Source organism: Pteronotus mesoamericanus, unplaced genomic scaffold (assembly GCF_021234165.1).
Source record: "Pteronotus mesoamericanus isolate MK-2021 breed Mesoamerican mustached bat unplaced genomic scaffold, CSHL_Meso_final contig_20, whole genome shotgun sequence".
Lineage (NCBI taxonomy): Eukaryota > Metazoa > Chordata > Mammalia > Chiroptera > Mormoopidae > Pteronotus > Pteronotus mesoamericanus.
This window is the reverse complement of record NW_026555085.1, coordinates 2130721-2152522: the sequence shown is the minus strand read 5'-3', so window position 1 is coordinate 2152522 and position 21802 is coordinate 2130721. Positions and strand designations below refer to the sequence as shown.

The window sequence follows — 21802 nt, the reverse complement described above, 5'->3', positions numbered from 1 at the left end:
TGCTATTGGTCGGAGAGACCTGGAAGGGATGGCAGTTGCTGAAGAAGGTGGAAGCTGATTGGCCTATTCTCATACGGGGCGGTGCCAGAATGTTCAAACTTCCCGCTCTCTTCCGTTGCTTAGCACTTAGGTCTTTGGCTCTCAGAGTTGCCGGGATTTGATTAAACGGGGTGGAGCCTGTGAGAAGGCCGGAAGCGGGGCTTGCGTTCAAGCCACCGGAACTGTTCTAGGGGCTTGCCCGGGGGTTGGGGTGGGATCGGATCTCAAAGGACTACAGGCGCGTTTGTTGTTTCTTTTTTCTGGAGAGGGGCGATCGGTATTCAATCTGTGCGAACAACTCTTAAGTTAACATTGGTCCCTCTGAATTAATATTTATAAAGAGCTTAGAACAGTGCCTGGCAAAGTAGTAAGAACTACCTGCGTGCTTTTTAAAAAGATTTTATTTATTTTTAGAGAGAGAGGAGGAAGGGAAGGAGAAAGAATGGGAGAGAAATGTGGATGTGTGAGTTGCCTCTTCAGTGTCCCCAACCCCGGACCTAGCCTGAAACCCAAGCATGTGCCCCCACTGGGAATCTAAATGGCGACCTTTCTGCCTGCCAGGATGATCCCCAACCCACTGAGCTACACCAGTCAGGGTGAGTGTTTTAAATTAAGCAGAAATAAGCGAGAGTCCTGTCACAGTCCTTCTTTGACAGTTTCCTGGGTACAGTGTATGACCACCACCACAAGGGCACTATAGGGCCTAATTTATTCATTTTTAATTTTTATTTATTGATTTTAGAGGGAGGAAGGGAGAAACTTGTCATTCCACTTACGTATTCCTTGGTTGATTCTCTTACATACCCTGAGTGAGGATCAAACCTGCAACCTTGATATAGGGAATGATGCTCTAACCGACTGAGCTACCCAGTCAGGGCAGGCCTAATTTATAATTTCAGCCCCCCAAAAGGAAGTGAAAGTGTTGGAATTACACCAAACTGCAGCAGAGTAGACCTGATGAGAACACAAACAAACCTATTGGGACATGGCCATACATACCCCTGGCCATACACACACCCTAGGGACGGAAGGGTGCCATTCATTCCTACGGCACCTAGTACCTACTCTGGACCAGGTGGTAGACTCAAAAAAATGAACGTAAGTCTGGGCTCCATGAAGCTAACTTTTTTGAGTGTGTGTGAAGGTAGGAGAAACAAGGAGATTGTGAGACAGAAACAAATATGTACTTAAAAAATAGATCCCTTAAAACACATCTTCTTATCCTTGTTCTGGGTAACCTGAGATGGGGAGATCCCACCCAAGAATTTAGGAAAGATGGTGGGGTAACCTGGCTTTGCTAAACAAGGATTGGAAAATTCCAAGGAAGGAGGGGGATTGAGTTAAGGGCAAGGTTAATGGTTACACATAGCAAGTTATTGAGCAATGGAGCTATGGAAACCTGGAGGAGGCTGATGAGGAGTGTCTAAGGAGTGTCTGGGAGGGACACACCTTCCAATCTGGGGTGGGAAGAGATTAGGGACTGTTTTATCAAGCCCAGGAAGGGGAGGGAATAGAAAGAGAAATCTGCCCAGAAAAGAAAAGGGGAGATTTGGAGATAGGAGAAAAGCAGGAGTAAGGAGATGAAATGGGAGGGAGACCTCTGATGCAGGATTTGGGGCATTGCTGGATAGTATCAGGAGAAGACAGCAACACCTGTCATCTGGGGAATTAAGGCAAAAATGCCTTGTGGGTAGCAATGCTAGCCAGCCAAAGTCAATATTGACGATGGAGGCAGCGCTAGCTATAAAGCTCTAGGAAAGAAAAAAGGGGCAGGGGAGAAGCTGCCAAACCTGTTTGAGCTCAGGCCTGGCCCCACTTGCTTGAGGTTTCTCCTAGAGGGACATTTTGTAGGGCAGATTCTCTGTCCCCAGAAAGCTGTAGCAGAAGAGGACCCTGGGTAATAGGGCTGCTTTGACATCTCTCAGACAGACGGGGTCCTATGCAGATTTTGAGGGTTACCATGGAAGAAGTTTCCTGCACACACACATATTAATGGAATCATTGTACATCTTTATAGGATATTGTAATTCAAGGGAGCAAATACCAAATATATCCATCCTCTCTTTGGGGAGGAAGGAGATAGGCCTTCCCCTAAGGAGGTGAAAACCTCCAGAAGAGGAAGCATGGGAGGAAACCACAAACTGCTTGTTTCCAGCAACCTGTCTTATCATTCCACCCCACTCCTCCCCCAAGTTCCTTCCTTTTTTATTTTTAAAAGACTTTATTTGTTTGTTTGTTTATTTATTTACTTTTAGAGAGAGGGGAAGGGAGAAAGAAGGAGAGAAAGAAACATCAATGTGTGGTTGTCTCTCTTGCACCCCTTACTGGGAATCAAACCAGCATCCCTTTGGTTCGCAGGACTGACTCAGCCTACTCAGCCACACCAGCCAGGGAATCCCTCCCTTTTTTAAAGTTTCAAGCTGTTTTGCTCCTGTGTCCTTACATTCATCAAGTTTTCTGGGTCTCCTTTTAGATGCAGGATGATGAGGGAAAAAAAAGAATAGATAGTTGGATAAGAGAGTCAAGATGTGGAAGCCAGAATATGTTCAGTTTGGAGGACATATTCTTGGGTTATTTTTCAGTAGATCATAGTTTGGTAGACCTCCAAAATCAAGGTGACCGAGGAGGGAGACTCTCCCTTTGTTTTTATTTATTTGTGTCCCCAAGGACTCCATTCATTCTAACTTTGTTCTGTCTGATCTTTGCTTTTTTATCTGTGATAGGGCCAGCTAACGCCCCCATCCTAGGATTCCTGGGGCCAAAACTACCCTACCCTTTCACACCACCTGCAGGGCAACCTGTTAGTAACTAAAGGGCAAAAGGAACAGGAAGGGTCACCAATGGGGGGGGGGGGGCATGCGTAAGTGTAAGCATTAAAGCTGACCAAGCTATGGGAGGGGAGGGAACCACCCCCAGTGATGAGGTCCCTTGGCTCAGCTTCCTATTTCCCTAGCACAGGTCTGGTTGTCTTCCCCACTCCCCACCCTACCTTTCACTACTCTCTTCTCCCAATCGCTGCTTCCAATTTGAAGTTCCTCTCTTGGATCTTGGGCCTAGTGACACGTAATTTGGACTGATATCTGGAAGGAACTAGGGAAAAGGAATAAATGACCACCTTCCTGTCCTAAAATTCCCTGTGGGCCCTCACGGTGTGCCCAACCCGTTGGTATCAAGTTTCTTGTGTGACGGTAACGTGGGAGAGTCTTCTGATTAATGAAACAGGGAAACTGAGGCAAAAATAAAGTCCTGTGTTCAAGGAGACTGGTGGAGAAACAAGGAGGTGCCCAGGATTTCCCACCCCCCCCTCTTCCGTATCTCCCGGGGGAGACCTGAGGATCTCGCATCTGAGCCACCTCCCAGATCCTCGCGTCCGCCCCTCTGCTGTGCCCTCCCCAGGTTCAGGGCGGGGCAGGTCCGTGAGTCAGCCGCTCCTAGATCCAGCCAGCCCGGAGGGGGATCGAGCTGAAGGAGCTGAGCGGAGGGGTCCGTCCGCTGGGCAGGTGGGGAGGACGCGTCTAGAGTGAGTGGGTTGTGTCTAGGGGACAGTCCTAGCTGCGGGGGAGAGAATCTCTGTCTGTGAGAACCGCCTTCCCCGGCCCGGGCCCCTCCCAGTTCCCCCAGAGACAGCAGCTTCCTGGTCCCCGTCGTCGCAACCATGGCTGAAGAACAACCACAGGTCGAACTGTTTGTGAAGGTAAGAAACAGTTCCTCCTAGGCCACCCTCCAAAATCTTGAAAGGCAGCTCTCACCTTTCCCCAGCTCCAGCCTTACCTTCCCAACCGCGTCCCTCCTTACCCCCCACCCCAACCCCACCTGCAGTCTTTGGGATGAGGGGGTCGGGGCGGGGGGGCGGCTGGTTCGGGAGCAGAAGACTATTGATGTATGGGCGACTGAGGCGAATTCTAGGCGCAACTCTGAAAAGTTTGTAAAAGTGAGAGCTTCCAGCAGCCTAAAAGACCACGAGAAAAAAGGGAGGGTTCCTGGCCTGGGCCGAGGGGCGGGAGACAAACGGCCAGTACGACCGGAAGAGAAGGAAGCAGGGGGAGTCCAGTAGGTTTTGGGAAGAACTGAGGGAAACATTAAGAACTGTGGCCCTACCAGAAGATCAGAGGGTGAGGGAGGTAGTAGGGAAGACGTGGAGAAGTGTGTGTGTTTGTGTGAGGCCTTTGGGGGAGGTTTTAAGGGAGAGGGTGTGGTAGGGAGGCTTGGAAGTGGGAGGAGGTGGACTGGGAAGAATTAGTGGGGTGGAAGGAGATGGGAGAGTAGGAATGAAAGCAGGGCTGGAGGAGTGATAGATGGAGAAGGGAGTCCTGGGACTAGGGAAAGTGAGAGAAAGGGAGGTGACGAGGAGATGGGCGTTTAGCTGTGGCTACAACATCCGGGCTAGGTGAGGGAGATCAGAAGAGCTGGATTTGGGCATTTAGGGTTTGTAGAAGCAAGACAGAAAGAGTCACCCCAACTCTCTTCTCTCTCTGGGTGTGGAAGAGGAGAGGCGGCCCCATGGCATTTGGGTATCAAACCCGCAGGCCACAGCCTTCACTGCCCTGATCTATCTGTTCTGCTGTTTCTGCCCTGATCCGTTCCCCACTAAGGTCTCCTCCTCTCCCTTCTCTGGACCTCATCTCTGTGCCCTTCTTCCCCTTGGCAGCCTCCCCTGTCTTGTTTGCCCATCCTTCTTCCCTTACTTTCTTGCTTCTTTCTTCCTCACAGCCCCCCTTTTATTCTTGTCTTTGTGTGTTCCTGCCTGTTTCTCCCTCTCCTTTATGCTCAACTTCTCTGGCAGCCGTTCCCTCTCCCTATGCCCAGTGAAGTGAAGTGTCTGGATCTACCCTCTTAGGTGCGGGCCCCCATCTCACTCTCACGCTTGCCTCAAGGGCTACTTTTACTCCTGGGTGAGCCTGTGCTGGAGAGATTCTGGCCCTGGGTCCTGTGGGAGGAAGGTTAATTAATTATCTGGAGCCAGAGACCTTGTGCTGGGAGACCCTTGCAGACAAAGTCAGGGGAAAAGGAAGTGGCCTTCACTGCTCAGTCCTCAGCCTCGGAGATCCCTACCCCCACTCCTTGCCAGGAAGGAAGCTGCTGAGGCTGGAGACACCAGCAGATGAATCACCCTTAGCCTAGGGGGAGGTGTCCCTTGACTGATGAGGTCACCACTTGCCAGTTAGAGGGCAGCCCCCCTCTGCAAGCTCCTCTACATCTCATTGCCAGGCTATGAGCCCCTTGACTCCCCATCCAGCTGCCGAGAAACAGCTTGGGTGGAGGTATAGAGAACCGGAACTCTGACTTCCAAACCGTGCCCCGCGTCTCTTGTCCTCAGGCTCTACTCCATTCCTGAATCCAGGCTTCTGGCCTACAGCTCTGGTCTCACCGAAGTCCCTCTCTAGGGGCTATTTCATGGATTGATCTGAGAATTAAATGAGTTTTGTATGTAAAGTACTTAGAATAGCACATAGAAAACTACACTACTCTGTTAGTCTTCCCTCTTTAGGGTCCAGATCCTTTAACTTCTCCACAACCCATTCCCTCTGCCTCACTCTCACCTGTCCTCAACTCTCTGGGGATCCAGAAGCTGACCTTTGCGGAAAATGTTCCCACTGATTAGCTCTAGGTTTGACCCAGCCCAGGGTGGAGAGGCCAGTTCTGGGGGGAGCTTTTAGTGGAGAGACTATGTATGTGTCATGACTGGGCAGAAGACAGCTAGGTCTGGGAGTAGAAAATGCCCAGAATGGCCTAGGGATGGGTGGGGTACACCAGGCCTAACCTGAGGCGGGGGTTGCTTTTCAGGCTGGCAGTGATGGGGCCAAGATTGGGAACTGCCCCTTCTCCCAGAGACTATTCATGGTGCTCTGGCTCAAGGGAGTCACTTTCAACGTCACCACCGTTGACACCAAGAGGTGGGCCCACTTCTGTTTCTCTAAACACCCCTTGTGCTCACATATGTGCATACACTCACATTCAGCCACCTGAGTCTTCCATCCTGAATTTTTTTCCCTTCTACCCAGAACCCCTTTCTTTTCCCACATTACTCTGTCTCCCCTTTCTGGCTCTCCTTGACCCCCTTTTCCTATCGTGATACCTGGCCTCTCTCTCTCCTGCAGGCGAACCGAGACGGTGCAGAAGCTGTGCCCAGGGGGGCAGCTCCCATTTCTGCTGTATGGCACCGAAGTGCACACAGACACCAACAAGATTGAGGAATTTCTAGAGGCAGAGCTGTGCCCTCCCAGGTACTGGGGCCCTTGGAAAGGGGAGGTGGGAGCTGGGAGGCTCCGAGGGAGAGAGAGAGAGAGAGAGAGAGAGAGAGAGAGAGAGAGAGAGAGAGATTGAAGAAGTGGAAAACAGATGGCGATGGGGCTGGGGCAGGAGAGCCTCGGTTCCTCCCCGGGAGAAATCTTATCCTGTTTCTCCCATTGGCTTTCAGGTATCCCAAGCTGGCAGCTCTGAACCCTGAATCAAACACTGCTGGCCTGGACATATTTGCCAAATTTTCTGCCTACATCAAGAATTCAAACCCAGCACTCAATGATAGTGAGTCTTGTGGGTCAGAGGCCTGGGTCCTAGGAGGAACAGAGGAAATTTAGATATCAGAGAGATGTAGCAGATCCTTGTATTGGCAAAGCTTATTTTTGCTTGACCCCCAAATTTCCTTGCATTCTCTTTGGCCGTGACTCTTATTTTTTCCCTGGCCTCTCCTGCCTCACTGGGGACATTAGTTGTGCTGGCTGCTGGCCTTTTTTTCCACAGAACAGGGTTATGCATGAAAACAGTGACTCTAGATCCAGACTGCCTGAGTACAAATCTTACTAGCTGTGTGACTTTGGGAAAGTCATTTAACCTCTCTACAAATCTATTTCCACATCTATAAAATGGGAATAACAATACTTAATTTGTGGGTTGATGTGAGAATTAAATGAGTTTTTGTATGTAAAGTGCTTAGAATAACACAGAAAGCTATACTGCATGAGTCTGGCTGTTTTTTGTTTTTTAAGATTTTATTTATTTTTTTAGACAGAGGGAAAGTGAGGGAGAAAGAGGGAAAGAAACATCGATCAGCTGCCTCTCTGCATGGTCCCCAACTGAGGACCTGGCCCATAAATTGAACTGGTGACTTTTCAGTTTGCAGTCCGGCACTCAACCACTGAGCCACACCAGCCAGGGCTACATTAACTATTATTATTTTGGACTGGCCTCACCATTAATATTCATCCTCTGGCTCCCACCCTGCCAGATGGACCTTCTTCAACTTGGACTGTGTCGATCGTCTGACATTCTTGCCAATGTCCCTCTCTTGCACAGATCTGGAGAAGGGGCTCTTGAAAGCCCTGAAAGTTTTAGACAATTATTTGACATCCCCCCTCCCAGAAGAAGTGGATGAGACCAGTGCTGAGGATGAGGGCATCTCTCAGAGGAAGTTTTTGGATGGAAATGAGCTCACTCTTGCTGACTGCAACCTGTTGCCGAAGCTGCACATAATACAGGTGGGTGGTCATTGTGGTAGGAGAGGATGGCCACTAGGATGGCTTCCCATGACAACTACTCCAAAAGTGATTTCTTTTTTAGGGTAGTTTCTATAGACTGTTACCAATAGTGAATGCCACCCTATTCCTTCTCAACAGTCATTGGCGGCAAAACCATTGCTTGGAGAAAATTCACATTCCACGCTATAAGTTGTGGGTGCAAGCCAGCCAGCCAACAGCAACACATCCCAGTATTACTTTCAAGGATGTTCTTCCTGTCTTTATAACTGCCAAACTCCAGATCGGAGAGAGCAGGCTTTTTCTAAATTCAAACCTTTAATTTTTCATAGCTTCACTTTCCGCTTCCTCTTGTGGAAGATGAAGACTGTTGGTTCCCATGTTTTTGTCATAGTTAGGGTGTTAGTTTGTGAAACATGGGCACGATGTCAGTCTGCCACAAAACCATGTATTGAACACCGAAAGACAAAGTTGTATGATGCTTAGCCCTTGCTCCAAATGAAAAAGAGAGAGAAAAGTCACTCTGGAAGTTCAAGAGAAAAATTTAATGATTTGTGAGTTATATTTCAATAAAAGCAAGAAAAGAAAGGTAGCACCATTGGAGATGGTCAGAAAGGGCTGGTTATCTATCAGGTAGAGAGGAAAGGTGAAGACAGTATATAAGACAATGAGGAGTTAAGAAAGGTGATTGAAGAAGATGATTCATGTGGGAGATAAAAATCCTAGGAAGAGAAGAAGCTAGATCGTGGAGACTGTAAAACACCTGGACAAGAAGGCTGAATTTTATTAAGCAGGCCTTGGGATAAGAGAGGGACCACAGCATGGCAGCACAGTATAGCTTCCTTGAGGCTAATATGTTGGACCTTCTCCTCTCCCTACCCCCAGGTGGTATGTAAGAAGTACCGTGGATTCTCCATCCCTGAGGTGTTCCGGGGGGTGCATCGATATTTACGCAATGCCTATGCGAGGGAAGAGTTTGCCTCCACCTGTCCGGATGATGAGGAAATCGAGCTGGCCTACGAGCAAGTAGCCAAGGCTCTCAAATAAGCTTATCCTGGGGCTCCATCACGCCCCCTCCATTTTTCTCCACAAAGACCCCCAAGTGGTTTCCACTTGGCTATACAGTGGACACACTCCAAAATGTCCAATGAGAAGTGAATTCTAGAGCACTTGTGCAGGACTGCCTGGGGGATGAGGGGAAGGAATGGGGGATCTGGGTGAGATTTTTATTGTGGGTGGGATGGGTAGAACAATGTATTTCAGTAATAAAACACAGAATGAAAATCTAGTGTTGTCTTTACACAAAGGGGGCTTGAAATGTGTTTAACACGGGTTGAAGGGTGGTCAGTGAGCTTGAGCTCAGGGCAGAAACCAGAAATGTAGAAGAGGGATGCTTGCGCTGATTTTGCCCCTTCTACTGTCAGTCCATTGTGGCGCTGTCCTGTGGTCCACGTCCCATTTGCAGCCCAGCCTTAAGGGGCGGCCATATCTGGGTGGGCCCGGGCACCGTTCGCCAGGCGGGGCCAAGTTGAAAGAAGGGGGGCGCAGTCCGGGTGGAGTGGGCGTGGTCTGGGGAGCCCCGCCCTGTCCCGTTTAGACAATGCCCTGGAGCCGCCAGGCCGTCGCGCCCCCGCCCCACAGTAGTACTGGTGCTCGTCACCCAGGGACTCCTCAAAGCCAAAGCTCCAGTCCCCAAGGCTTGAAGACAAACACTCTTCTCCACCAACTCTGTCCTCAGGGAGGTTGGGACCCCAGCCAAGAACACAGAGCGACAGGAGTGGGGGTGGCTGCTGGAGGTGAGTCTGGGGTGGGAGATATACACCAGGCCGTGCTGGGGCCGGAGTCTGGGGGTGTCGGGCTTGTGCCTCCACCGGACAGAGTGCGGGGGACGGACATTTGGTTGCGGAGCCGACTGGGGCGGACTTTGTGTAAGATAGATCAGAAGAGAAGGGACCAGGTCGTGGAGCCTGGAGTGGCGCCCGTTCCCCGGAACCACGCCTCCAGCTTCTCCCGCCCCTCAGATTTTGTTTTAGATCTCTCCCAGTCCTCTGGGACTTGGTCTGGTTTATACCGGGTCGCGCTTGGAGCCGAGTGGCTGGCTGGGGTGGAGAGAATGTTTAACTCCTTAGGCTCTATCTAATTCCCCCCTCCTTGTCCCTCTCTCCCTTTCTCGTTTGGATCCAAGACTTCTATCCCCAGGCCCTTTCTCCCCAGCTGTCTCCAGTCCCACAACTCCTTCGCCACACTTCGGGACGGTATGGCCTCGAGCAGCTGAGGGTTAAGGGGGGCGGGGCTGCTGCATATTTGGGGAGTGAGCGCATCCTAGCGGCTGCCAAGAGGGGCGCCGGGCAGGAACCTCACGAAGCGCCCCTCACCCCCGCCCCTCCGAGCATGGGCTACAGGTGTTTTGGAGATTAGTGGATCCTGGTCTTGCTGGTCTTCGGACTACCCATAAAGAAACAGGCTCACTAGGGTGCGGGTTGGCTAGGGTGGGCAGCAAAGGAAGGTCTGGATGAGGTGGAGAGGAGTGGGACGGGCACCCAGAGATAGCTGGAGAAAGACCTGGGCATTTTTAATCACCTCCCTTCGCCTTTCTCTGCAAAGTCCTAGACGAGAATAAGGGAAAGTACTCAGGGACGCAGAGAGGTGAAGGAGTACCCTTAAATACCGGCTGCTCTCAGCCTTTCTTTGCCTCTCTCCCATTCTGTCTCTTCTCCCACACAGGTGAAACAAAAAGAGGACACTAAGAAGTCATTGCGGCCGGCCGGAAGGGGTGCCTGTGTGGATGGGATGGGGACGCCGGGGGAAGGGCTGGGCCGCTGCACCCATGCCCTGATCCGCGGGGTCCCGGAGAGCCTGGCCTCTGGGGAGGGTGCGGGGGCTGGCCTCCCGGCTCTGGACCTGGCTAAAGCACAGAGGGAGCACGGAGTGCTGGGGGGTAAACTGAGGCAGCGATTAGGGCTGCAGCTGCTTGAACTGCCTCCTGAAGAGTCGCTGCCGCTGGGAACATTGCTTGGTGACACTGCCGTGATCCAAGGGGACACGGCCCTAATCACGCGGCCCTGGAGTCCTGCCCGCAGACCAGAGGTGAGCGCACCAGGGTGGGGTGGGGGTAGGGGAAGGGAAGAGATGGACATCCGAGGCTTTAGGGAAGAACTGGGGGTGGGAACGTCTCGGCCCTGCTCCCTCTTCTCTTGTCCTAAGGTGGATGGAGTTCGCAAAGCCCTCCAGGACCTGGGGCTCCGAATTGTGGAGATGGGGGATGAGAATGCGACGCTTGATGGCACTGATGTTCTCTTCACCGGTGAGGCCGGGATGCCCATCCAAGGGGCTTGACTCAGGGAAGCAGAGTTTGGGAGACCGGGCCATCTCGAGTCTTGTTTCTAACTCATTCCCTCCCGCCTTTAAACCACTTTGGCTACCCTGGGCTCAGGCCGGGAGTTTTTTGTAGGCTTATCCAAATGGACCAATCACCGAGGAGCCGAGATAGTGGCGGACACATTCCGGGTGAGGAGTGGGAACACCCTTGGGAGGATGGACCTGGACGCCCAGGAGGAAGAGGCTGAGAGCAGCCGGTGTTTAAGGGTATTCCCTCACCTCTCCGCGTCCCTGAGTACTTTCCTTTGTTCTCCTCTAGGACTTCGCAGTCTCCACAGTGCCGGTCTCAAGCCCCTCCCACCTGCGCAGTTTCTGTGGCATGGGGGGACCCCGCACGGTGGTGGCTGGTAGCAGCGATGCTGCCCAAAAGGCGGTCAGGGTGAGGAGGGTGAGGGCTAGGGTGGGGCACGGCCCATGAAAGGTGAGGCTGGGAGGCTCAGATAATTTGCTCCAGCCCCTGCCCTCACTGAGCTGTTCATCTACTCTGAAAACATGCGAGAAAACAAGTATAACCAGACAGGGAGCTGGGAAATCAGGGAAGAGGATCGATTTACATAGTCCTTCAAAAATCTCCAAAGGTGGTGTCTGAGCTGTGACTTGAAGGATGATTGGGGCCAATAGGTAGGGGCTGGAGAAGGGGGAATAGAAGAGGGTGGAAAGACAGGCTGGAAAGAACTGTCTGTGATTTTGTGGTGGGAATTAGCAAAGGTAGCTAAAGTGCTTAGAACAGCGCCCGACACAGAGTAAGTGCTGTGTCATTATTATTCTGCCAGCGGAACTGTCCCCATCCCTTAGCTGTGGTAGGGCAGCTAGGGTCAGTTGTGGAGAGGCTCTGACACTTGAATGCTGCCTCTTTCCTCTACACCAGGCAATGGCAGTGTTGACGGACCACCCCTATGCCTCCCTAACCCTCCCAGATGATGCAGCTGCTGACTGTCTCTTTCTGCGTCCTGGGTTGCCTGGTGTGCCCCCTTTCCTTCTGCACCGTGGAGGCGGGGACCTGCCCAACAGCCAAGAGGTGAGGGAAGGCAGAAGCTCCACCACCACCAACAATCAGAGAAAGGATTCTCAGGCCTTCTTAGTAGGAGGAGGGAGGGATACCTTCTCTAGAAGGCTGAGTGGGACCACTCTGAGCTGGCTGCAGGGGGGGCCTGGGTGTGGCCTCGGAGTCTCACTCCCATCTCCCCACTCCATGTCCTCCCTGCAGGCACTGCAGAAGCTCTCTGATGTCACTCTGGTACCTGTGTCCTGCTCAGAACTGGAGAAGGCAGGTGCTGGGCTCAGCTCCCTCTGCCTGGTGCTCAGCACACGCCCCCACAGCTGAGGGCCTGGCCTTGGGGTCCTGCCTGGCCAGCGGGCAGGGCAGCATAGGGAATGGTGACAGAGGATGGTGAATAGTTCTAAGTGGGGAGAGGGCCCCAAGATAGGGGGAGGGCACAGTGTGGGAAAAAGAATAGAAGCCACTGATTGAGTCTTCTCTTCCAGAACTAATAAAATAGAACTGAACTTTCAGACTGGGCTGTGGCTGGTCTCTTATTGGGGCAGAGGGCAGGGCTAAAACCTAAGATGGAGATAGTGATGGAAAGGAAGACTCTTCCATTCATCAAACCCTTATTTAGGCACTGTCATAGGTACTTGGGGGCAAGATGGACAGGACAGAATTTCTATTGCTGGGAGCATATATACAGGGCAGAGAAGAGAGAGTATGGGTAGATCGCTCACTAACCCTAACCCTAGTTGATAGGAAAAATGACACTTGCAGACATTTATTTTTATTCACTCATTTACTGAGGCTTAGCAGTGAGGCAAAAAGGGTCTCCTGATATCAGGGAACTCACAATTCTTGGTTTGTGATGGAACAATTCACAATAGACTGTTGTTATGAAAGACATAAGGGGACTCCCAGGGCATCAAATACGCAGGATGGCATAGACGGTCAGAAATGGCTTTCCAGAAGGCTACACTCAGGACTCGAAGCCAGGCAGGTGGTGGAGAAAAGGGAAAAGGGTAATCCATGAAAAAGAAATTGCACTGGGTAAAGGCATAGAGCATTTGAGGCCTAAGGAGAATTTCTCTAAGGCTAGTATGTTGTGTACATGTGGCGTGACAGAAATAAGCGTGGAGAGCAGGCAGAGAGTTGAGGATTAAGGAAAGAAATACTGCAGATCTGAAATACCGGCTGTCAGAAGCAGGTTGGTATTTGGGAAACATCTGTCTGCCTTCAGGGAGGAGGGTGCAAGGTCAGAAGGATGATGTAGGGCTATGGGTAATCCAGGGAAATGAGGAAGAGTACATTCAGGTTGCAGTGCTGAGCGCGAAGAAGGTATGGATTTGACTGACCTTAAAACAGAACAGCAGGACTTGTTTCATTGTGTGGGAGTGAGGGGAAGGAAGTCTACATGACTCAGTTTCTGGCTTGGGCAACAGTGTTGATCAAGAGAGAATACAGAGGAGGAATAAGTGAGAGGCTTTGGAGATGACAATGAGTTTTGGAGATGCTGTGTGCAAAACGCATAGGGCCAGGTAGGCAGGTATGTCTGAGGGACAGTTTGGAAATCCTATATCTGAGATCTGAGCTAGACAGAGTTCTAGGTGTCGTTTGCCAAGGTGAGGGCTGAAGCCACTGTGGATGCCAGCTTCCCAGAAGAGGAAGAAGGCAGATCAAGAAAGGGACAAACGTAGAATGGTGGAGAATACCATGGGTGTAGGGAGAAAGAAAGAGGGGTCCAGAAGGAAGGCATCAGCATTAAAGGAAAACAGCTTAAAGAATGGGGTAATCAAAAGCCAAGCCATATGAATGCTAAAAAGTGTCTACTGGATGTGGCCATTAGGACATCACTAGCAACCTCATAGGAGTGGAGTGAAGAAGAAAATGGAGAAGACAGGTGTAGGCCCGTGCTTCAAAGAGCTTGACTGGAAGGGAGGGAAGAGATGGGACAACTATCTAGAACTGGCTGATGTCTTAAGATGGGGAAACAGGGCTTGGTGAAGGAGTCATGGAAGTTATAGGAGATGGTGCAACAGAAGGAGCAGGATCAGTGGCAGAGAGAACTTGGAAGCCAGGTCTTCTGACTCCCAGTCTAGTACTCATGTCTACCCGGGGGTTGTCTCCTTTTTTCTGGGAGGGTTGAAGAAGGAGAGGGTGGTTATGGAGAGCCCCCAGCTGTGATTTTTGGAGTAAGGACTTTGCTTCAGACTACAACTGCATAGATGGTGGAGGAATCAGCAGGGCCCACTGGCAACAACTGGCGGGGCCTTCTGAGGGCCATATGATCCAGGTCCGCATACAGCAGGTTCTGAAAGGTGAGGAGGAAGGCAGGAGTGTCTCAGAAGTGTCTCCTTGGCAATCCAGGCTTCTGTCTCTCTTGGTCCACTTTTCTCAGGCATTCTGGCCAGTCCCCTTCCCATCCCCAAGCCCTTACCTGCTCCTGGTCCAGGTCTCCTGCAATCTTGGCCGCCTCCTCCTTTACTGGCCTTTGGGGCTCGGCTCTCACTAGCGGAGCTACGTAGGGGGAGATCGAGCTGAAGGTTTGAGAGAAGGTGACCAACTTGTCTGTCCCCAGCAAGGGCTCAGACTCAGAAATTGAGGAGTGGGTAATGTACAGGTAGGAGAAAGAAAAATAGAGTGGAGTTAGGCTCACCAAATCTGGGGAAGGGTCGAAGTGGGTGTGGGTGCGGGGATGAGCGCCTGAAAGGGATATATATATACGGGCTTTCAGCGCTACCAGCCTTGTCTCCCTTGTTCTCCGCTCCAGCCCAGTCCAAGCCAAACATCACCCAGCAATTGTCAGGCTCCACCCCTACGGCTAGTTCCGCCCACGCTCTGGCCCTGCCACTAGCTTCACATCCGGCTCCAGCGCTCCACCCACCAGCCTGTGGCCTCGCCCCCAAGTTCTGACCCCCATTCTCCAAGCCACACCCCAGCGCTACAGGTCTAGCGTTAGTGTGCGAAAATTCTGGCCCTACCCGGCCCGCGTAAGATCACGCCCCTCGTGCTCACCAGCGCTGCCACCATACCACGCCCAACGCTCCGAGTCCCAGCACCAGCCCAGCGCCCAGCAGTGGGATCCAGAGCTGGCGATATACGGACCCTGGGGAAACAGTGGAAAGGGGCGGTGGATGCTGAGGTCAGTGGTGAGAAGACGTACAGCTAGCTCTCCAGATCAGGAATCCCCAGCCAAGGCCCCCCTCCTCGTCGGGGATGTGTGTCCGAATTAAGTCCCACTGTTCACGGAGGCTTCGACCTACCCTGACTAGGCCCCGGAGCCCTGCAATCAGCCCCGTCCCCCAGCACGTGAAGCACTGTACGGCTCTCGTCCTCGTGACGGCCCCTGCAGATAAATGTGCCCGAGTCCCCCGCGCTCAGGAGCAGCTCTAGCCGCCGGATACCAGGGTCCAGAACTCGTAGGCGGCCAGCAAAGGGCTGAACTGGAGACACCGTGGGGGTTCCACTCGAAGAGGCCCACAGGATCGGGCGGCGTCCTTTGGACAGACCCTTGCAGGTTGGGAAGCTAGGCGCCCAGGCCCAGCGGATGGGATTCGAGATCCCTACGCAGGAGAGATTCACGCGGTCGCCTGGGCGTTGGACCAACGGAACTAGGGAAGGCCCGGGGCGGTGGTTAGGGCAAGTCCACAGGGCGAGACGACTCCCCCTCCTTCCTGTCCCCTCTCCTCTCTCCTATCCCACCCTGGACCTTCCCACATACATCCCACCTCCCAGTCACCCCCTCCCCGTACCTCAGTCTTTAAACCTCGTTTATTCCAACTTTCCCAGGTATGGCTTACCCGCGGCGTCCCCTTGGGCCCTTGACAGCAGCAGCGGCAGCAGCTGCAGAACTAGGGCCATGGCTGGGATGTGGTGAGCGAGAGAATCAGCAGAGGAGGCTGGACGGGAAGGGGGAAGAGGGGTTCGGCTCTTCTGGGGGCTCCGATAAGAGGGGGCAGGGCCACCAGCTTCCAGGATCTCTCCGGCAGTACTAGCAAGCAAGCTTACAGCCCTCAAACAATGCTCACTTAAAATTCTTGCTCGGGCTATTTACACCAGCATTTTCGTAATCTTTAACTCCTGCAGCAGTGCAGGTAGCAGCATCACGAATTCTGGTTCCCGGCTGGGTTCAAATTCTGACTTTGCCATCTACTAACTTCGTGATGTGGGCAAGTCGCTTAACTTCTCTGGGCCTGTTTGCTCGTCTATAAAAGCACGTATGTTGAAGATTGTGAGAACTGAATACATACACCGAAAATGCATAGAACAGCGGCTGGCATATAGGTACAGGAAGTACTTGGTATTATCATTACAGTTTCTAGTCTTATTTTAGCTCTACCTCATTTCTCTGTGCCCACGCTGTCCCTCTCAGCTACAGTGTCTCATCACCGAAATCAGCATGGCGGGGGGGGGGGGGGGGGGGGGGGGGCGCTGTGTGTGTGTGTGTGTGTGTGTGTAGACTATTTTTATTTTTTTTATTGGAACTTTTTCCATTACCATTTATCCTCCTTATCCCCCTCCCCCCTCACAATCACCACACTGTTGTCCATGTCCAGGAGTCCTTTTTCCTTTTTGCAGATCCCCCACCCCCTAACTCCAACCCCCATAGCTGTCAACCTGCTCTCTATGTGTCTGTTTCTATTTTGCTTTATAGTTCAGTTTGTTCAAACCAGCAGGTTTTGATTTTGAAGGCGCTTTGGAGCAGGTGCACATGTCCCATACCTAGGACTTCATTGGCTCTCACCGAACTGGTACCAGGAGGAGACCAAGCCCAGCCCAGCCCAAGTGGAGCCTGGGCGGGGTCCTGAGAACCTTTGAGGGGCCTGAGGCAGCCCCTCCTTAGCAGGCAGCCCCAGCTCATGCCTCAGCTGCTTTGACCTCACAGAAGCTCTTGGTGACATCACAAACCCTACTCCCTAATCCTGTAGTGGAGCAGGGGTCAGGAAGACCAAATGGGAGCTGAATCAAGATTAATTTGGTTCTTTCCATCAAAAATCTTTCCCCACATGCTCTACCAATGCTCTCTAGGGACCCAAAATTTGCAGTCATCTTGGGCCACGCCCATTGTCCATTTCCCAGGAACCAGGAGCTGCTACCACCACTACCACCACGACCACTATAACGTCACAGGAGCCTCTGGTGATGCGTCTTCAGAGGACAGGGCAGGCAGAGTCGGCTGGGAACCAGGAGGGGTATCTTGGTCTGAAACCAAGACCGAAAATGGCTCACCTACACTCCCTGCTGCCCATCCTGCCTGCCTCCCCCACCTCTCTTTCCCATCTTCACTCCCCTACTCAGTCCTATTTAGCCCCTCCCCACCCCTGGTGTTTTCCTCAGTCAGCTGTGCATAAATGGCAAAAGAGGTGCTACCAGAAGCAGGGAAGGGAGGAGTGTTGGGGTTATAAATTCCAAGAAGGCCACTCAACTGAATCCCTGGAAATCTACTCTGTCAGCTGCTGCAATTGCTACCATTCCGAGAATCTTCACCATGAAAGGCCCTCTGCTGCTTACCTTACGTTCTTACGTTCTTTGCTCTGCTAGGTCTCATGTGAGCACCTAGGGCCCCAAGGACCTGATTCACCCAGTCAGGACTTTTATACCCTGCCCTTCTTATCACCCTACACTACCCATTACTCAAGATCCCAAGCACCCCTGGCTCCAGTTGGCTGAGCTCTCTTGTGTTTCCAGAACCAGCCCTCCCTACGACCCAGTCCTTGCTCCATTTCTCAGGGACCCGCGTTTCATCCTTCAGACTCCTCCCCACCTCCAAGACCCACTCTTCTACCCAGCCAGAGTTCCAGGTCCCCTGATCAGCACTCCAAGGTGCTCCCTTCTTGAAAATCCTGATACCCAATTCTCCAACCAGCCCCAATACAAAACTCTCCAGTACCCAGCTTACCTGCTTTCTCCTCTCTCCACCTGCACTCCACAGGATGTCCTCCAAGAAACCTAGGCATCCAGTCTGGAGTTTCTTTTGCACCCCACCTTGACATGTACTCCATCAGGGACTTTATGTTCAGTTCCCCAAGCAGTGGCCTTTCCTAGTTACCCCTTGCACCTCCCTGGGGCCCACACCTCCAGGGACACAAGCATTCTGGACCTCCAGGGAGATTTCCCCAGCCTTCTAGGGAGGGAATGCCAGGGCTGCTCACCCCGAGGGTAATGTGGGTTTCACTGAGGTGCAGTCACAGGCTTCTCCACCCTTGGACCAAATCCCTCCACCAAACCTAGATGCCCAAACCTTGGATTAGCTAAGGCAGGAATTTTGGGAGGTTTCCACCTTCTGTACCCAGGTAGAATCTGATGATGTCTCCCAGATAGTATTCCTTTCTGTCAGCTTCTGGGGTGAGAGAATTCAATTCAGGTCTGGTTCCTCTCCCCGCACTCTTGGTGGGCCCAAGAGGTGAATGGTAAGTTGCTAAAGTTGGTTACATGTGGTTTTCTTCCTCCCTCCCTTCCTTCCTTTCTTCTTTCTTACTTTTTCTTGTACTTTATTTTTTGTATTATATTTCTTGTACTTTTTTAAAAAAGATTTTATTTTTATAGAGGGGGGAAGGAAGGGAGAAAGAGAGGGAGAGAAACATTGATGTGTGAGAGAGACATTAATCAGTTGCCTCTCGCATGCCCCTAGCTGGGGACCTGGCCCGCAACCCAGAAATATGCCAACTGTGAACTGAACCAGCGACCTTTCAGTTCACAGGACGGCACTCAATCCACGGAGCCAAGCTAGCCAGGGCTACACATGGGTTTCTTGCCAGCCTCAAGTTCCCAGCCATTTCTGTGCATGTATCCTCCATGATTTTTATTTTTAATATTTCTATTTCAAGTGTCTGTCTGTGACCTCTTCTAAATTCTTTCATTTTCTTCCGCATCCCCTCCACCCCATGGAATTCTCACTTTCTATCTCTCCCTAGCCCCATGCTGTTGTTGGTAGCTCTGCCCCTCCTGACTCATCCCCAGATGGAGTGGAGTAGAGGAATGTATCTAGGGTGAGCCATTCACAGAGCAACAACTCCACCCTCACCCACTTCCACTTTTTCTCTATCACTCACCTGCTCTGTCCCTGCCAGGCCAGGCAGGTCAAAACACCTGCTGCATTGGCTCTTCTCCACCCTATCCGCTGGCTCTGCCCCAGGTGAGTCAGACACCCCATCACCTCAGCCTGACTGTCTTCCCAGCTCATATTCGCTGTCATTCCTGCTACAAGGTTCCTGTGCTGGGTTGTGTGGACCAGTAGCCCTGCCACCTGAAACCAAGACACAAATGCCTGACAACAAATGTGTACCTCAGTAATATCCCCCACTTTCTGAGGCTTTGGCCCAATGGGGGCTAAAGCTGAGATGGAACAGAGAGTGACAGTAATGAGAACATTCGGCTAAAAATTACTGTGCGCCAGGTAGCATTCTGTGTGTCTCTACATGTATTGTTTCAATTAATGACAACCTTACGATGTGGTTGTTATTATTATACTGCGGAAATAGCCTTAGAGACAGTAACAGGTCCAAAGCTTCATGGCCAACAAGTGATAGGACCAGGATTAGGGGAAGTGGGAGAGTCTGGAAGTGCAGGAGGAAGATTAGACTGAGAAGAGATTAAAAAAAAAAAAAAAAAAGTGGGGAAAGCTGGGGCAGAGTTGGGAAGGAAGGAAGCCTGGGTGGGTACATGGTGGGGAGAGGTGAACACAGGCATCCCAGGTGCCCATCCCAGCTGACACCACTGCCTACTCCTGCCCGTAGGCAAGATGTGGGTTTTCTCCAACCCTTGCTGTGGCATGACTGAAGAGGTCTGATGAGAGACCTTCATCCAAACCAACTGCAAGCTGGGCCTTACCTATAACACCACCTGCTATGACAAGGACAACGGCTACAGCCCAGCCCCTAGGCCCACTCTGGCCCTGGGCCTGGCCCTCCTCACCTACTTGGCTGGCCTTGGCCTCTGTCTGCTGCGCTGACTGACACTCACTCCACAGCTGCCTCTCCATCCCCCTGCCTTAGCCTGAGCCCCTCTCCTTATGTCTCCATACCCCCTGGCTTCCAGCAATTGTCTCTCCCTAGCTCCCTTTGCTTAGAAAAACATTCCTCCAGACCCTTCCCATTTCTTTAGACAGTGGTCTCCCTATCCATCACTCCATCCCACACCCTCCTCTCTGGTTCTCTCTGGTTTTCTCGAGTCCCTTCCCATTGCCCTCCAGACTACTCCAGGTCCTCCACTGGCCTAGAAGGGCTCCCCACTTTGTCTCCACTCTACCATGCCATACTTAGGGAGGGATTAGGATCTGGTCCTGAAATGGGACTTCCATCCTGTCCCCACTGTATGGGGCTGATTCCCCAAACCCTGGCTGCCATATGTACCCTAACCCCCAGCTCACCTCTTTCCATTTTGAGTAATAAACATCTGTATCTGATAAGTGGTGCATTTATTTTCAGAAGCCCCATCTGTCAGAAGCCCCCTCTCCCAGAAAAATAACACCTTCAGGCCCTGCCGCTACCCAAGAATCCTTCATGGAGTTTCCACATAAGGCTAGGCTGGGGCGAATGGAGAAACAGGTTTCTCTGGCCTCCATCTTCTGAGTATCTGGGAGCAGCACACAAGTCTCAGTGTTTGGAGAAACTCTCCTTATCTCAAATTTAGGCCACACTGCTGAGGTACTGCTAGGAAGGAGGTGCAGCCGGGCTTCCCAAAAAGGGTGGGAGAGTTGCATGGAGATGGGACCCAGGACCCTCCTTCTAGGCATCAGTCACTCAAGGTTACAGTCAGGCTTCACCTGGTCTGGTTACTAAGTGGACACTGAATGAACCTATCCCAGGCTTACATTTATTTCCTTTCTCAATTCAGAAGAGTCCTGTTGGGAGCCAAGCTGCAAATAGGGGGCAGGAGAACCAACCCAGACAACCAGGCTTATTGATTTCTCATGAGCCCCACTCAGCCCACAGCCTGCTCCCCTCAGTGATGCTCATTGCTAAGAAGGGGTTAGGGTTAGGGTTAGATACAAGATCCAGGAGTAACATAGGGCAGATTCTCCATTGTCATTTGGAGTTGGGTCATTTAAGGAGTGCATCATAGTAAGTCCACTGATGCTTGGTTACCCCCAAATTAGAGCCTGAGTGCCCCCACATTACTCCTTCAGCCTTCTCATCAACAAAAGAGAGATGGAATTTTCCAGTCAGCTCTAGAGTGGTCGATGGATTTTAATAGCTCACAGAGGAGCTTGTGTCTTCTCACCTCAGATCGCCATCATTCCCTTACTCTCTTCCTGTCCCCTACGCCCAATATCCTCTCCACAGTCTGGCAAGACTCATGCCAGAGTGCTGCCTGCTTCAGCCATGATGCAAGTGAGGGACACAGTTCTTGCCACGGCACTGTTGCACAGGGCTCTAATGCAGCAGTCCCTGGGGGTTGTGTAACTCACATCTCCCACCAACTCTGTTTCCACTTGACTGCAATTATGGGCTGCCACACAAGCTAGATGGTGATGAGGCAAGGTCACTGAGGCTGAGAGAGAGAATGAGACAGGGGCGTTAGCTTCCTGCCTGGGGGACTTGCCTTCTGGGGCAGAGCAGATGTGATTTCAAGGAGCCCAAAGGGATTTTCTGCCCCTTAAAAAACACCTCCTGCCTTGACTGGTGTGGCTCAGTTGGTTGGGCACCCTTCCACAAACCAAAGGGTCACTTCTTCAATTATTCCAGTTAGGGCATATGCCTGGGTTGTTCGTTTGGTCCCAGGTTTGGGCATGTATGAGAGGCAACCAATTGACATTTCTCTCTCACATAAGTGTTTCTCTCCCTCTCTTCCTCCCTCCCTTCCCTCTGTCTACAGATAAAATCTTTTTTTATTGTTAATTTTTAATTGTTAAAAATTTTTTTGTTATTAACTTTTTAATTTTTAAAAATATTTTATTTATTTATTTCTAGAGATGAGAAGGGAGAGA

At 51.6% G+C, this 21802-nt stretch overlaps 4 protein-coding genes across 7 annotated transcripts; 3 read left to right on the top strand and 1 right to left on the bottom strand.

Annotated features, from left to right (window-relative positions):
• The first annotated feature begins 3475 nt into the window (after positions 1-3475).
• On the top strand, positions 3476-8771 carry CLIC1 (chloride intracellular channel 1). Its single transcript, XM_054568691.1, has 6 exons — positions 3476-3733; positions 5824-5933; positions 6138-6263; positions 6458-6564; positions 7333-7514; positions 8397-8771. The coding sequence occupies exons 1-6, from the start codon at positions 3695-3697 to the stop codon at positions 8556-8558; spliced, it is 726 nt and encodes a 241-aa protein (XP_054424666.1). The 5' UTR covers positions 3476-3694; the 3' UTR covers positions 8559-8771.
• Positions 8772-9119: 348 nt separating this feature from the next.
• DDAH2 (DDAH family member 2, ADMA-independent) lies at positions 9120-12394 on the top strand. 3 transcript variants are annotated; one of them, XM_054568688.1, is made up of 8 exons: positions 9120-9307; positions 9697-9766; positions 10236-10598; positions 10716-10815; positions 10945-11018; positions 11149-11268; positions 11807-11907; positions 12097-12394. In XM_054568688.1, exons 3-8 carry the CDS (start codon positions 10302-10304, stop codon positions 12281-12283), a joined length of 879 nt encoding a protein of 292 aa, XP_054424663.1. In that variant the 5' UTR covers positions 9120-9307; positions 9697-9766; positions 10236-10301; the 3' UTR covers positions 12284-12394. The 3 variants fall into 3 exon arrangements, with proteins under 3 accessions (XP_054424663.1, XP_054424665.1, XP_054424664.1); XM_054568690.1 differs by having other exon boundaries at positions 11758-11907; XM_054568689.1 differs by lacking the exon at positions 9697-9766.
• Positions 12395-12981: 587 nt separating this feature from the next.
• On the bottom strand, positions 12982-15759 carry MPIG6B (megakaryocyte and platelet inhibitory receptor G6b). Of its 2 annotated transcripts, XM_054569112.1 has the most exons (6): positions 15675-15759; positions 15138-15485; positions 14890-14980; positions 14531-14577; positions 14312-14391; positions 12982-14185 (listed from the first exon to the last, which is right to left on the bottom strand). In XM_054569112.1, the coding sequence occupies exons 1-6, from the start codon at positions 15733-15735 to the stop codon at positions 14081-14083; spliced, it is 732 nt and encodes a 243-aa protein (XP_054425087.1). In that variant the 5' UTR covers positions 15736-15759; the 3' UTR covers positions 12982-14080. The 2 variants fall into 2 exon arrangements, with proteins under 2 accessions (XP_054425087.1, XP_054425088.1); XM_054569113.1 differs by lacking the exons at positions 14531-14577; positions 14890-14980 and having other exon boundaries at positions 15122-15485.
• Positions 15734-19825, top strand: LY6G6C (lymphocyte antigen 6 family member G6C). The gene is given in 4 exon segments (XM_054570195.1): positions 15734-15747; positions 18945-19009; positions 19053-19163; positions 19611-19825. Coding segments are annotated over 4 exon segments (405 nt in total).
• The last annotated feature ends 1977 nt before the right edge of the window (positions 19826-21802 follow it).